The sequence below is a fragment of the Leiobunum rupestre genome, chromosome 9 (genome assembly GCF_980474605.1).
Source record: "Leiobunum rupestre chromosome 9, qqLeiRupe1.1.hap1, whole genome shotgun sequence".
In the NCBI taxonomy this organism is placed as follows: domain Eukaryota; kingdom Metazoa; phylum Arthropoda; class Arachnida; order Opiliones; family Sclerosomatidae; genus Leiobunum; species Leiobunum rupestre.
In genome coordinates, this window is record NC_143392.1 from 42,364,679 (window position 1) to 42,380,060 (window position 15,382).

General features: G+C 38.4%; 2 protein-coding genes across 2 annotated transcripts; both read left to right on the forward strand.

The window, feature by feature from the left end:
• Positions 1–4,649: 4,649 nt before the first annotated feature.
• LOC149927900 (glutathione S-transferase 1-like) lies at positions 4,650–9,160 on the forward strand. The gene is made up of 5 exons (XM_090158849.1): positions 4,650–4,889; positions 4,972–5,030; positions 7,727–7,868; positions 7,952–8,116; positions 8,871–9,160. Exons 1-5 carry the CDS (start codon positions 4,749–4,751, stop codon positions 9,033–9,035), a joined length of 672 nt encoding a protein of 223 aa, XP_090014975.1. The 5' UTR covers positions 4,650–4,748; the 3' UTR covers positions 9,036–9,160.
• Positions 9,161–13,001: 3,841 nt separating this feature from the next.
• Positions 13,002–14,623, forward strand: LOC149927901 (glutathione S-transferase 1-like). The gene is made up of 5 exons (XM_090157880.1): positions 13,002–13,201; positions 13,776–13,868; positions 13,961–14,102; positions 14,172–14,277; positions 14,432–14,623. Exons 1-5 carry the CDS (start codon positions 13,032–13,034, stop codon positions 14,464–14,466), a joined length of 546 nt encoding a protein of 181 aa, XP_090014006.1. The 5' UTR covers positions 13,002–13,031; the 3' UTR covers positions 14,467–14,623.
• The last annotated feature ends 759 nt before the right edge of the window (positions 14,624–15,382 follow it).

Here is a 15,382-nt window from a genome sequence, read left to right on the forward strand (position 1 = left end):
ATCTCTCGTCGGTATCCAGCGTGGAGGCCTTAGTCCGCGCTATTCCGCCTGCCTCTATCGACCCTAACGGGTTGGATTTTTCCGACGCTTCATCTCAGTGGGAAATCCTTTCGGGTGCGGTCTTGCCATCGCCGGATCTCCGAAGTCATCAACGCGCGTGGGAGGCCCCTCTTGTCGAGCTGTCTATCACTCGGTTGTCCGCCCGTACTTCCAACGACAGGGACAAAGCTCGGCTACTCTCGGTCAACTCTGGGTGTTGGCTAAACGCCCTTCCTTCGCCGTCTTTGGGCACGCTCTTAGACGACGACTCCTTCCGAATCGCTGTCGGCCTTCGGTTGGGTGCCGACATTTGTGTCCCGCACGTTTGCAACTGTGGTAGCCGTGTGGACTCCTTGGGCACCCACGGTTTGAGTTGCAAACGAAGCTCTGGTCGGCTGTCGCGCCACGGCGCCGTCAATGACCTACTTAAACGCGCCCTCATTTCTGCCGGTGTTCCGGCCATTCGTGAACCCCCCGGCCTGTCGCGGGACGATGGGAAACGACCCGATGGCATAACATTGGTCCCATGGTCCGGTGGAAAATCCCTGGTCTGGGACTTTACGTGCACCGACCCTCTAGCCCCGTCCTACTTGGCGTCTTCCTCTTCAGCCCTCCTCTGGGGGGCAACCCAGGCCGAATTACGGAAGAACTCCAAATACGCGGGCTTGGAAAATCGGTTCATCTTTACTGCTGTCGCGGTTGAAACCCTGGGCTCCTTCGGGCGGGATGGTCTGGCTTTGATCCATTCGATAGGCCGTCGGATCAAGGAGGTCACAGGCGAGCATCGGTCGGTGATTTTCCTCTTGCAACGGATCGCCATCGCGGTGCAGAGAGGCAATGCGGCCTCAGTACTAAACACTTTCCCTCCGGACGCCTCCCTAGGTGATTGTTTATACTCCCTGCCCTAAGTGTTCGTGTGGGTTTTTTTTTATTATTATTATTTTTGTACCGTATAATTTATAAAATTTAATTAAAAATTAATTCAAGAATTTTTATGAAAAACAAATTATCTATTTCTGCTTCTAAGTGGAAGTTAATTTACGGTTTAACAATAAGATCCTTCCCCTGGAATAAAATCAAATCAGCCTGGTATCTTTTTGGTTCCCTAAAACTAACGTCTTTGAAGCACACGCCTGTGACGTTTTTCCATTCCCTCCCTCTCGAGCACGGGGGAAATTCGTATCAACATGGTCATCCTCCCTAAAGTAGAAATATATATATTCTTGCTTTTATTCAAAGAAAAATCTTTTTGGTATAGAGATAAAAATGATACACGTATGACTTTTAGACCTAAGCCAGACTCAACGCCCGTGAAACGGAGTTGACAATGAAAGAGCTCCTTATCGGCTGGCTCATATTTATCATGAAAGGCGTCTATTCATTCGCCATTGTCATTGAAATTTAAGATTCCAAAAAACATATTACGTCTTCGAAAGTTCGGAAGTTTATTCAAACAAAAACTTCCCTCTTTTATATTTCACCACAACAAAGTATTTCTTAAAATGCAATAAAGCTAGAATTTTGACATTTTTATCACGAACATGAAGGTGGGATTAAAATCATAAATTAAATTAAATATGCGAATAACTGTGAGCGTTTAGGGTACATACATTGTTTAATACAAGGGCGTAATTTTTCTTAGGTAGCTTGCGAAATGGAAATTTATTTTTAGAAAGGTTTCTAAATTTTCATTCAAGGTTATTTACTGATAACGAAATATAACCATAATAATTTTAGTATATATTCTACTGTGATATGAAATTAAAAATTTAGTTCAATTGCTAAAATATTTCGTTTAAGTTATTATATTATATTATTATAAAATTTAAATCCAGGCTGATCCACCGATAAAAAATAAACATAATCATAATAATGTTAGTACATTTTGAGCGGTAGTTTTAAATGATAAATTAGTTAATTGCTAATTAGTGTCCAAGCTATCACTTCTTGGTATAGGGGTTACTATTTGATATTAATGTAAATTTTATTTTAAAACAATTACTGATAATCGTAATAAGAAAAATTTGTCATTTTTTACATTCGAGCTTATCCAATGCGAAAAATCAATATAACTATGGTAATGATAGTAAATAAATATTAATAAATATAATAATTAATTACGATTTAGTTCATAATATTAATTAATCAATTATTTAGTTATTTATTATTAATTAATCAATTATTTAGTTATTTATTATTTATTAATAATTATGTTTTAATTAATATTAATTCATTTTTAAGTTATTTATTATTTATAAATAATTATGTTTCAATTAATATTAATTAATTATTAAGTTATTTATTATTATTTATTAATATTTATGTTTTAATTAATATAATTAATTAATTATTAATATATTTATTATTATTTATTAAAAATTATGTTTCACTTAATATTAATTAATTATTAAGTTATTTATTATTATTTCTTAATATTTATGTTTTAATTAATAAAAAAAAATTGATATATTTATTATTATTTATTAAAAATTATGTTTTAATTAATATTAATTAATTAATTATTAAGTTATTTATTACAATTTATTATGTTTTAATTAATATATTAATTAATTTATTAATGAAATACTATGTTATTTGTTATTATTTATTAAATAATTGGAAATAAACAATTGTTCAGTTGCAAAAAGTTTGTCCAAGATCTTTCGTAATTTTGGTGCGGGTTTATACTTTGGTAAAGAATTTCACCCGGACTTCAGAGCGCTTCGATAGAACTGTCAAGTTGGCTAGACGTCTGCTTCTGTACGTAGAGTATTTAAACCCTCTGATAAATTAAATTAACTGAAATTGTCATCCACGGAACGAGGCTAAAGTATCCGCGAAATAAATTAATCTTTAATATAATTATTGCGTTGACTTTGGCAATAGACGCCTAGTGTAGGTTGAGGGAAATGCAAACAGAATTTCAAAGACGTTGTACGTAGAAGCTCGGCGTAAAAAGTGAGCCGGTATTGCTCTTGTCCTTGAGGCAGCGTGACTCCACAATTTTAAACAGTCGGCGTACGTAGTAGCCTCGGCCGTCGCAACTGGAGAGGATGCTCTGCCCAGAAGGAAGCGGCTTACTAACGGCCATTATTGCAAAAGATGGGGGAATCCTTTACTGGGTAAAGAAACAATTGGGCTCGAAACCTAGTCGAAGTTTCACCCCACTCAAATAATTTTACATCGGTTTGAATCGGCTTAAAACGATTTAGTCTGGTTTACACAGCTCCGTGGAAACCATTGGAAACGATTTGAATCGATATCAAGGCAAAGTGTTAACGCAGCTATACAACACCACCTTAGGCCTAAGTCATCAAGCGACTTTAGTTCAGGTGGCCGGGTTACAACGCGTAGGAGGGTGGTGGAAAGCCCTTCATGCCACGCGAGCCAACTCACTATTACCGATAACCTCTACAAGTTTTTATGGAAAGATAAAAAATAAATCGGGGGGAATCCCCCTTTAAACAGTGGGGAGATAACTTGCAAACAGAAGGAGTTGTTTCGAGCGAGGGGCTAACCACTCTCTGAAAATCTGTACACCAATTACATCAATATGAAAATGAGTACAGCCTTTGGTAGTGCTAAATCTGTACTCACTTACGTAATCATTTTAGTGCAGTCAAAGCTACAGGCCTGAACCCCGATTACGGGGAGTGATCAGCCCCTTGGTTTCGAGTTTTCTCTCAGTGCCACAAGCTGGTTTCGAATCCAGATCCTCTTGCTGCGAGGTGGAGGCGCTAGCCACTATGTCACCACACATTATCATAAATCGTAGATTTAAGGTCAAAGTGACATATAACTGACTCAAAAATCCCTTTGAAATAGACCACTCTTTTAAAAATTTCGACTCCTTCCTCATTAGGGTGCCACCCAACTGGTCATATTGGTAATAAATTGAGCGAAGTGGTAATTAATTAACTCTTTGGTGCTCTAATTATTTTGTGTGGTCAATTTGGGGATACAAAAGTATGAATTTGTAGGTGTTGAGCGCCCTCATATACGGCCTGAATTATGAGTTTATTGCTAACGTAACAGACTATAAATGTTAACTGTGACGATAAATTTGTTCTAATAACGGCCATAGCTTAAAGCAGTGGTTCCTAAAAGGTGTTTCGTGGAACCCTGGGGTTCGTGGAAGGGTCACAGGGGTTCCGAGAATTCGCAGCGTGGCCATCTTTGTTTGTGTCAAGAGTCTTTTAAAATAAGTAAAAACAATTAGTTGGGGTTCTGCCAGAATTAGGTGGATAAGCTAGGGTTCCATAGCAAAAAAATACTGAACGTGGCGGCGGACAGGTCAGTGGCGTAGCCAGGATTTTGTTTCGGGGGGGGGGGGCACGCCAAACTAAAAAAATAAAAATATTTGTACGTATGACCATACGTTTCGGGGCGAGCATGTGCCCTCTGTGCCCCCCCCTGGCTACGCCACTGGGACAGGTTATTACTATAACCACTCCCCTGTAGAAATGAGGTCTATGTCTACAACAATTACTGCCCAGTCAATTTCGTAAGTTTCACGTTGAACTTGAAAATGCTAGGTTTAAAATTCAACAGGGGAAAAGATGCTATAGCACGCGAGCGGCGAAGCCTTTATAAGCTGGAAGAGCGAATTTCGAAACGTCATTCAGCCACTTTAGAGTACATCGGAGAGACGATAGCTTTTTCTTTCCCATCAGTTGAATTTTATTTCCTTGTCGACGCAGCCGGTGAAAATGGCCATTGAATTTTACGAATTGGCTCCCAGCCCATACTGCCGTTCGGTGAAAATGGTGGCCCGAATTCTGGGTGTGACCCTCAACAGCCACACGGTCAACATATTCAACAAGGAACACCTGAAACCAGAATATTTAGCGGTAAGGAAATACTCATTTCCCAAAAAAAAAACAATCCGCGGTGTTATTTAAATTTCGCTTTGTTCAATTTTGCGTCTAATAGATAAACCCGTTTCACACAATCCCCGCTATTGACGATAATGGGTTCCTGTTGGCTGAAAGGTAGGTGTCTATTAATTGTCTGGTTTCCCTATTTACTTTTTCTGTGGAACCTGAAATGTTACGAAGGACTCGCAAGTTTAATTTTATCGATATGGGACCCGGAAATGTTACGAAGGACTCGCAAGTTTAATTTTATCGATATGGGACCCGGAAATGTTACGAAGGACTCGCAAGTTTAGTTTTATCGATACCAGACTCTGAAATGTTACGAGGGACTCGAAGTTTAGTTTTATCGATACCAGACAGTGAAATGTTACGAGGGACTCGCAAGTTTAGTTTTATCGATACCAGACAGTGAAATGTTACGAGGGACTCGCAAGTTTAGTTTTATCGATGCCAGACAGTGAAATGTTACGAGGGACTCGAAGTTTAGTTTTATCGATACCAGACAGTGAAATGTTACGAGGGACTCGCAAGTTTAGTTTTATCGATACCAGACAGTGAAATGTTACGAGGGACTCGAAGTTTAGTTTTATCGATACCAGACAGTGAAATGTTACGAGGGACTCGAAGTTTAGTTTTATCGATACGGGATCCTGAAATGTTACAAGGGACTCATAAGTTTAGTTTTATCGATACCAGACCCTGAAATGTTACGAGGGACTCGCAAGTTTAGTTCGATATTGTAGGCTCTAAGGTGGGCGCTTAAAGGCAGTATCAACCTCCATTCTTATCAAAGAATTGCACATTTCTGCCACCTGTTTTACGTTCAGGGCTGCTAAGAGAAGGCCCGGGTCCCGATAAAATAGTAATTTTGGGCCCTCATAAAGCCGTAACTATTGGAGATAGCTATACATTTTACTATACCACGTTTGTTCAGAATGAGTACCGAGGCTGCACAGGCCCGGGCTCCGGGAAAATATTAATTTCGGGCCCGTATAAAGCTCTAACTATACATTTTGAGGGTTAAGTATACATCGTAGGTTCCAAATCGGGCCCCCGACGCTGCACGGGCCCCAGTAATTTGTACCGGCTTCCCTTGTCGAGCCAGGTTACGTTGGGAGTTATCAGACGAATTTTAAATCTAGTTCATATTTCCTTTAATATTGGGAATAAACGCAGAAACTATTTTAATTTTTTTGACTGTTTATTACGTTAACGGCCGGTTTATTTTCTTGGGTCTCTGAAGTTCGTGATCGCTATGCCTATTTTTGCACTGTTTTTGTTAATTAGGATTAGGTCAGTTTAAATTAAGTTACCATAATAACTAGTCACATCGCTTCTGCTTGAAAAGATCACTTTGGGTTGCGAGACGATTTCTGAACAATGAAATTCGAAACTGTTGCTATGCTTAATCATTAAGGTTTAAACCATCCGGTCTGCGGATTTGACAATTGATAACGGTTTCTTAGAACAAAGTACAAATATGCCAATCATTTTTATTTTTATTTTACAACCAAATAAATAAACTTGAATCTTGAACGTTGCGATTACAGTGATATATTGTAAATTCATTAATTTCACTAACATTGTAAGAATTTGAGGGACCTCAACTGATTTAATGAAGATTTAATTGGGATTTCAGTTATAATTCATTCAGATTTCAGTTATAGTTCATTGGGATTTCAGTTATAATTCATTAGGATTTCAGTTATAAAATTCGTTTGGATTTCAGTTATTGTTAATTGGGAGTTCAGTTATAATTCATTGGGATTTCAGTTGCAGTTCATTGGGAGTTCAGTTATAATTCATTGGGATTTCAAATAAAATACATTGGGATTTCAGTTATTGTTAATTTGGATTTCAGTTAAAATTAATTGGGATTTCAGTTGCAGTTCATTGGGATTTCAGTTACAGTTCATTGGGATTTCAGTTATAATTCATTGGGAATTTCAGTTATAAAATTAATTGGGATTTCAGTTAAAATTAATTGGGATTTCAGTTACAGTTCATTGGGATTTCAGTTACAAAATTCATTGGGATTTCAGTTATTGTTAATTGGGATTTCAGATAAAATACATTGGGATTTCAATTATTGTTAATTGGGATTTCAGATAAAATTCATTGGGATTTCAGTTATTGTTAATTGGGATTTCAGATAAAATTCATTGGGATTTCAGTTATTGTTAATTGGGATTTCAGATAAAATTCATTGGGATTTCAGATAAAATTCATTGGGATTTCAGTTATTGTTAATTGGGATTTCAGATAAAATACATTGGGATTTCAATTATTGTTAATTGGGATTTCAGTTAAAGTTAATTGGGATTTCATTTACATTTCATTGGGATTTCAGTTATAATACATTGGGATTTCAATAATAATTCATTGGGATTTCAGTTGTAATTCATTAGGATTTCAGTAGTATTTCATTAGTATTTTAGTAGAATAATAATAATAATCAGCTAGGCTAATACCCTTGGCACAACCTAAGGCCTAAGTCATCAAGCGACTTTTGAGGCCATTAATTCAGGTGGCCGGGTTACAATGCGTAGGAGGGTGGTGGCAAGCCCTGCATGCCACGCGATCGAGCCAACAGCTAACTACACTAACTATTGCCGTTAACCTCAACAAGTTTTTATAAAATTTCATTATTATTTCATTAGAATTTCAGTAGGATTTCGGTAGTATTTCAGTTAGATTTAATTGTGGTTTTAGCTAACTTCATTGTAATATCACTCGTGTCTTCCACCTTCCCATCTGTAATTGGAATTCCTCTCTCGCTACATATCCCGTAATTCTATTTACACTTACAGCCGCGCCATCATCGGATATCTGGTAAACAAGTACGCCCCTGACCACAAGATCTACCCCAAGGACGCTCAGAAAAGAGCCCTCATCGACCAAATGCTGTACTTCGACAGCGGCTCCATCTCGAGCAGTATCGTGGGCATTGTGGTAAATACACTAATACCTATAGTAACGCCTAACTACCATTACATAAACAAAAGCGTTGTAACGTTAATAATATTTGTGAACAGCGACCAGCCCTCCTGAGCGGGGAAGAGCCCAAGCCGGAAAACATACAGAAGCTGAAGGACCATCTTAAATTGCTCGACGACATCCTGGCCAAGAGGAAGTACGTCGCCTCGGACGAACTCAGCGTAGCGGACGTCAGTCTTCGAGCCATGCTCTCCATGACAGAGGTATTTATTAGTGAATAGTCAGTTGTTCTTTTCACAGATGTAACGCCATTAGAGGGCAATTTTTAAATACTCGAACTCTTGCTAGATGGCGCTTACGATTTTTTTAAATAGCTGGAAATCTTGAAAAACATTTATTTCGTTTATTTTCACGCTGAATTTTCCTCAGTTTTTGTTTATAGTTTATTACATAAAACGTCGCTTATAAAAGAGTTAGAAGTAGTTTTGTTTGTAATAAAACCCCAAAACATTTAAATTGGCGCCATCTAGTGTAAACAAACGCGTTAAAATCGAACCTCTAATGACTTCGCTCTAAATGTTTGTTTCCCTATAAGTAATTAACGTTTAGTGGTGAGCTCCGATGAGATATCAAATTGGGCGCCCTAGTCGCGTTCGCAGTGGTGAGCTGCGATGATATATCAAATTGGGCGCCCTAGTCACGTTCACAGTGGTGAGCTCCGATAAGATATCAAATTGGGCGCCCTAGTCGCGTTCGCAGTGGTGAGCTCCGATGATATATCAAATTGGGCGCCCTAGTCGCGTTCGTAGTGCTGAGCTCCGATAAGATATCAAATTGGGCGCCCTAGTCGCGTTCACAGTGGTGAGCTCCGATGAGATATCAAATTGGGCGCCCTAGTCGCGTTCGCAGTGGTGAGCTCCAGTAAGATATCAAATTGGGTACCCTATATAATTTATAAATCCAAATGCACACACACAAAAACGGATATTTATACTTTTATATTTTGATAATATTTAGTTGTTTGACTTTGACCTGTCCGAGTTTAAGCACGTGGCAGCCTGGTCGGATAAACTGCGCCAAGAACTGCCCGATTACGCCGAAATCAACGACATTCCATTGGCCAGTTTGAAGGAGACCCTAGCGGCCAAGTTGAAGGAGGCCTTAGCTGCAAAGAAGGCGTGAAACTGAAAAAGACCAAAAATCGTAATTTAAGTCGTTCCTATACAATTCCATGACTCACCTGGAATAAAATTGTATTGTTTTAAAGTTTATTATCTCAATAAAAGATAAAATAATTTTTATTCTTATATATTGTCGCCTTATTTTCCTATACCTCAGTGCCTAATTATAGTTAAAAATGTGAGGTAAAGGCGAAATAATATAACCATTTTAATGTTGGTAAATTAATATTATAATTAATTAATAATTATTTCAATAATTAATTATATAATTCATTGAATTATTTATGTAATTGATTATTATCACTCCACAAATTGAGACTTTATGGAGTCGACGACACAAGCAGGGCTGGCGCTAGGATTTTCGGACCCCAGGTAATTTTTACTCCAAAATTTGTTTTTTTTTGGAAATAGTCAGATAGTTTTAGTTAGGCACCCGTTCCGGCGGCCCCTTTCGGAGGCCCGGGCCCGGGGTACTTTTGCCCCGCTTACCCCCACCCCTCTAACGCCGGCCCTGCACAAGGCAGATCATTGGGCCCCCTTCTATATAACCGAACGTACTAAAACACTCGAATAAAACAATTCACCGACGACAATAAAATATACCGCAAATTCACTAATATCACCGATTGCAAATAACCTCAAAGCGATATCGATCGCGTTTCGGCTTGGTGTACCACGAATAATTTAGTTACTAACGAAACCAAAAGTCAAAAGATCTCGAAGAACCAACTGTTTAATATATAATTATGAAATAAATAGCAAAGCGGTGCCCCACACCGACACCTTGAAAGACTTTAACAAAAAAATCTACTTTTGTTAGAAATGTATCAATTGTTGTAGTCATGCTTCTTTCTTACGAAGCGTTATAGGCCTCTTACGATCCCCTCCGTTGTGCCAAGCGCTCACATTCGGCGTTGTAAATAGTTTCTCCAGTTATACCATATCTTTCTTTATATCCAAAATACCTGCCAAAGGTCGTAAATCTTTAGATCGTACCTAGATCGTAAAAACGGTGTTTTTCTGTCGAATTGTATTGCTGGGAAAGGGTTTTATTTTTGAAGGTCAGTCTACCTTTGTTATCGCGAACTTCCTGCCCTACCCTCCCCATCAGAGGGAGAGAAGCCGTAAAAGTGAGAGATGTTATCTCATTGAAGATGCCGACCTTACGGGGTCATATATTCCAAATAATTGAGCGAACTATGGTGGGCCCGAGCTTTGGGGTCACGTAGGTCACCTCGATCCTCAACAGCCTTTGAACCTTTTTGAAAAAAGTTAGTTGATGTATGAGGTGTTTGATTTGTCTATTCGAATTACCATAAGCCTATCATTAGGTCCCCATAAGCAAAGGTCAAGGCCAAATGTTTGACGATCACATACCCGTTATTAAGAGGTAGGTATTCAAAATCTGCACCTCCTAGTGGCTACGTCCTCAACTATGCATTTCTGAAATAAATTTCGCGAAAGGCATTATGAATGCGCAGAAAGCGTGCGCGAACGTTTTTAAACTTAGAACCACGCGGGAGAAATTACCGCCGCGAGCCCTTAGCACCGTAGCCAAGGCTTATTTACAATTTTATCGCTTTCAAACTTAAAATTAACACTTATCGTTGCAAAATGATTCATCAGAACCTAAAACTGGCTATTATAAGAGTTGTGTTTCTGAAGGTATTTATTTTTCAAATTTGAGATTTAGACGCGTTTTGTCGTACGTTAATTTTCTTCTCGCATGTACAGTCCCGATCAAAGGTTCTGGCCGTTTTCTCTCGGCAGCCATTTTATTTCTATTTTAGGTAGAGAGCCGAATGAGAACTTCTATGAAAGAATACCCTCACGAAAATAATATGCAGTGAAAATTAATGCCCTACCACAATTAGGGCGCGAGCAAAGCCGGAAATAGCCAAACCCCTCCAATATGACGTCATGAAAAATAAATATAATTTGTCGTGTCGAAGCTTGTTCGAAGCGTCATAATATTCTGAAACCAAATCTGGTTTCAAGTTTCAAATCGAATATGCGGTTGTAAAGTTATTGAAGAAATAGTGATGACGGAAAACATGAAAATTAACACTTATTTATTTTTTTATATAGAATTACCCAAATCCTATAAAGATATTTCAGTTAGTAGATTTGGCCATACATGGCTGCTATTTTTCTATAGGAAAAAAGCATTAGTTACGTAGTCTAAAGCGGGACTGAAATTCCTCTATACTTTTAAAAATAGTTAATGAGCAGGATGTTGGGGTCACGTGGTCTTGATAGTAAATAGCCGGTGTCAAGAAGAAGAGACGAGTAAAGAGTCAGGACGCGGAGACGAGTTCGTAGCATTCTTCAAAAGTTCCCGCTGGTTCGGTTTTTGATATGTCATGCTTTACCGAATCTCGTAGTCCGGAATTTTGATACACAGTAGTCAGGGCCGTATTATGGCATTTGTCAAGTGTGGAATAACTTGACCCTCGGTACCAGAGGAGAGATCGTCTGGTTCACTGATGGGTCTACGGCCCACTATGGCACTGGTGCGGGGATGTACTGCCTTACTAATAAATTTGGCTTTTATGAAAGCCTATGGATGCACACTAGTGAATTCCAGCTAGAAATTTTTGCCATTTGCTCCTCTGTTGCTTACTGTCTACATCGGGGGTATCATGGGAAGGTTATCCAGATTTATTCGGATAGCCAGGCCACTCTTAGAGCTCTCATCCAGTATAGTATTCTTTCTAAACTGGTTTTTAGCTGCTTAGATCTCCTCTGTGCTCTTGGGTTGCGCAATAAAGTTCAACTTTGTTGGGTGCCTGGGCATAAGGGGCATCTTGTAAACGAAAGGGCCGACGGCTTGGCCAAGGAAGGTGCGAGGGCTGGGTTCATTGGGCCGGAACCTGCTCTCCCCATCTCCTGGGGACTTTTACGCGGCTTGATCTCCAAGTTTATGTCAGATCGTCAACTCAGACAATAGTCTGAGATTGAGGGTCAAAGGCAGGCCAAAGAGTTTACTCTTGGCCCTTCTAGGGAGAGAGCCAGATAATTACTCTCGCTCTCGAGGGCTAGTATTAGATTGTTATTGGCCTACTTACAGGCCACTGCCATCTAAACAGACATTTAACACTTATTGGGGTCAGTGATGACCCGATTTGTAGAGCTTGTCTAGCTGAGCAGGAAAATGCCTCACATATACTCTGTAGCTGCGATTACTATGCAGCCCAGAGGTTTGAGCATTTGGGTATGCACCGGTTGGAGACGTATGACGTCTCTAACATCACGGCCAGGCAGATTTTAAGCTTTATGTCAGCAATAGGACTTATTTAAGTAACCCAGTTTGGGGATGCACAATGGACCTTAGGTCGAAGTGCTTGGCTTTCCACCCCACTCAATAATAATAATAATAATAATAATAATAATAATAATAATATTGTAATACTAATACCCAAAGCGACATAAGACCCAAAAGTGTGCCAAATCGTTACATTTAACACTGAAAGATTGTAGGAGAAGGGGTAAAGAACACGTCATCACAATAAAACAAAATTGTCACTCCAGCGCCACCAAGTGTGGCGTTTTAGAACGTATCTTTATGCGCTACTTAACTATACTTAAGAGGAGAGAAAATAGCTCCAAGACAAATATCTCATAGACCAAAGATAATGTTTCTAATACATGCCCATCTAATTGGCTTTATAGTAGATGGTGAGACTAGTTCTCGGTAAATATTTAGTAAATACATATTTAAGAAAACGCAAAGGTAGGTCTTATGTCGCTTTTGGTAATACACGTTGTATAGTAAACAAGTCTCCTCTCTTCTGTAAAGTCACTCACGACTATTTTATTAGTTTCAGGCGACGTCAAATATCAGAGTCTAGGTTAAAAAATAATCTGAAAAAAGAAGCGATAACACGCATGTGGCAACACTTATATAAGCCTGGGGTGCGGATTTACAAATGCCATTCAAGCATTCAGGCTAGAGTTTCAGTCAAATTTAATTTCGTCGTCGACCCAGCAAGTGAAAATGGCCATTGAATTTTACGAATTGGCTACCAACCCGTTTTGCCGCTCGGTGAAAATAGTGGCCCGAATTCTAGGTGTGACCCTGAACAGCCACATCGTTAGCGTATTAGACAAGGAACATCCGAAACCAAAATATTTGTCGGGAAATTACCAAAGAAATATATCCACCGCGTTAAGTTTCCCGTTTATAAATTTTGCGTCCAATAAATCAACCCGTTACCATGGAAGAATAAGTAAAGGAAGAGAAATGGGAGCGCGCTTCTCACCCCATCCTAAAGGTTCACACCCACAGACGGGAGCGTTAGGGGGGAAAGAAAACGGGGTTCTCGGGGTAAAATATTTGGGATGTTGCTTTGAGCTACATCATTTGGCGCCCTCTTTACATAGCGAGAAAAATTATTACTGGATTTCGAATTGAAATATTAATCCGTTCGGGAAATCATAACAATTGTGTTTAACTTCTGTTTTAGCTTTTTTATATTTGAGTGAGCTATTATGGATTATAATGATCATAACTATCACAAAATTAGAAACATAATATTTTTATATACTTAATTCTTAAGGAACCGTTGGCGTTTCGATTTTCAAATTCCAGATGCTTTCGAAAACTTATTTTTAAAACGTATAGAGGGCGCGATGGCAGTAGGCTTGTGACGTGATATTATTTACCCCAATGCGGCCCCCATAGTTTTCTACCCACCCCATTCCCCCGTTTGTGGGAGTTGCCCTGGTTACTTGTTTCTAGCTTGCCACGTGAATTATCTTCCTTTACTTATTCTTCCATGCCGTTACAGACAATCCCAGCTATTGACGGCAATGGATTTCGGTTATCCGAAAGGTACGTGAAGGATCTATAGTGGTAATGTTTTCATTGTCATTATGATGTCATCGTGCCAATGATTTCAATTTCGCATAAACGGATACTTACAGCCGCGCCATCATCGGATATCTGGTAAACAAGTACGCGCCTGACCACAAGATCTACCCCAAGGATGCTCAGAAGAGAGCGATCATCGACCAAATGCTGTACTTCGACAGCGGCACCTTCTCAAACAGTATCATTTCTATCGTGGTCAGTGCCCTATCCCGAAGTAGCTCTTAAACAAGTATGTTAAACAAACGTTATGACCTTTCCAAACAGCGGCCGGCTGCCTTTACTGGCGAAGCGCCTAAGCCGGAAGATGTCCTGAAGAAGCTGAAGAACCATCTTGAATTGCTTGATGACATCCTGGCTTCCCATGACAGAGGTATTTATTAGTTCATAGTCATTTGTTCTTTTCACAGAGGTCAATTTTTATGTACTCGAACTCTTGGTTACGATTTTTTTTAAATAGCTGTAAATCGTGAAAAACATTTATTTAGTTTATTTTCACACTGAATTTTTCCTCAACTTTTTTATAGTTTTTCACATAAAACGTCGCTTATTAAAAAGTTAGAAGTTGTTTGGTTTGTAATAAAACGCCAAAACGGCGACGAAGCCCGTAATGCAGTCGTTCTTGTGAATAGCTCGCTGTAAAACTTTGGTATGTAAAGAATAGGAAGTGTCACACTTATGTTATAATAGTATACACTTATGATATTAGTAATTAAATTATAGGGGTAGCAATAAGATAATCGAACTTGAAGGGAAAATATCCTATTTAAAAATAGAGTTATGATATATTTGAGTTACACTAACAATTTTTGCTAAATTATTAGTAAAGTTCCCTATGAAATTTTAATATTAAATATTATGCTAGAGAAACCTATCAAATTGAAAAAAGGTGACTTTGTGACCAAATTCAAAAAAGTGATTTTTAGTGACTGATTTAAAAATTTTAAGTGAATAGTTTGAAGGAGACCTAAGCTGCCAAGAAGGCGTGAAACTGAAAATGATAAACGACCTTGTCGAAATTGTAATTGAAGTCGTTCTTATATAATATTAATTTGATTGTTTCTTTAATTAAATGTATTATTTTTATAAGTAATTTAAGTGGTTGTGTTTTAATTCATGTTTAGTAATTAAAGGGAATATAACCTCAAGTCTTTTTTAAGGTTTTTTATGTTTTTTATGTTAACAAATTTGGCGGGAAATCGCTAACCAGCGCAAAAAATATCTGAAGCCATAGGAGGGAGCGGAAAATGGTCGAAGTGTTGGTGTTCCACACCCAAAAAAGAGGTTATATTCCCTTTAATAATAATGGCATTTTAATAAACAATATTTAATTATTTATTTGTTTATTTATTTATTAATTTATTAATTAATTAGTAATTAAAATTCGAAACCTAAATAAAATATTTTCCCACCTTTTTTTTCGTATTTTAAATCTTAACTATTACCGAACTCAATGAAAGGAACAATTGGACCAAAAC

Excerpts from the sequence above, each read along its gene's own strand:
- LOC149927900 (XM_090158849.1), top strand. The coding sequence starts at position 4,749 with ATGGCCATTGAATTTTACGAATTGGCTCCCAGCCCATACTGCCGTTCG. Across the intron at positions 4,890-4,971 it reads TGAAACCAGAATATTTAGCG|ATAAACCCGTTTCACACAAT; the intron begins GTAAGGAAATAC and ends TGCGTCTAATAG. Across the intron at positions 5,031-7,726 it reads GGGTTCCTGTTGGCTGAAAG|CCGCGCCATCATCGGATATC; the intron begins GTAGGTGTCTAT and ends TTACACTTACAG.
- LOC149927901 (XM_090157880.1), top strand. The coding sequence starts at position 13,032 with ATGGCCATTGAATTTTACGAATTGGCTACCAACCCGTTTTGCCGCTCG. Across the intron at positions 13,869-13,960 it reads GGATTTCGGTTATCCGAAAG|CCGCGCCATCATCGGATATC; the intron begins GTACGTGAAGGA and ends GGATACTTACAG. Across the intron at positions 14,103-14,171 it reads ACAGTATCATTTCTATCGTG|CGGCCGGCTGCCTTTACTGG; the intron begins GTCAGTGCCCTA and ends CTTTCCAAACAG.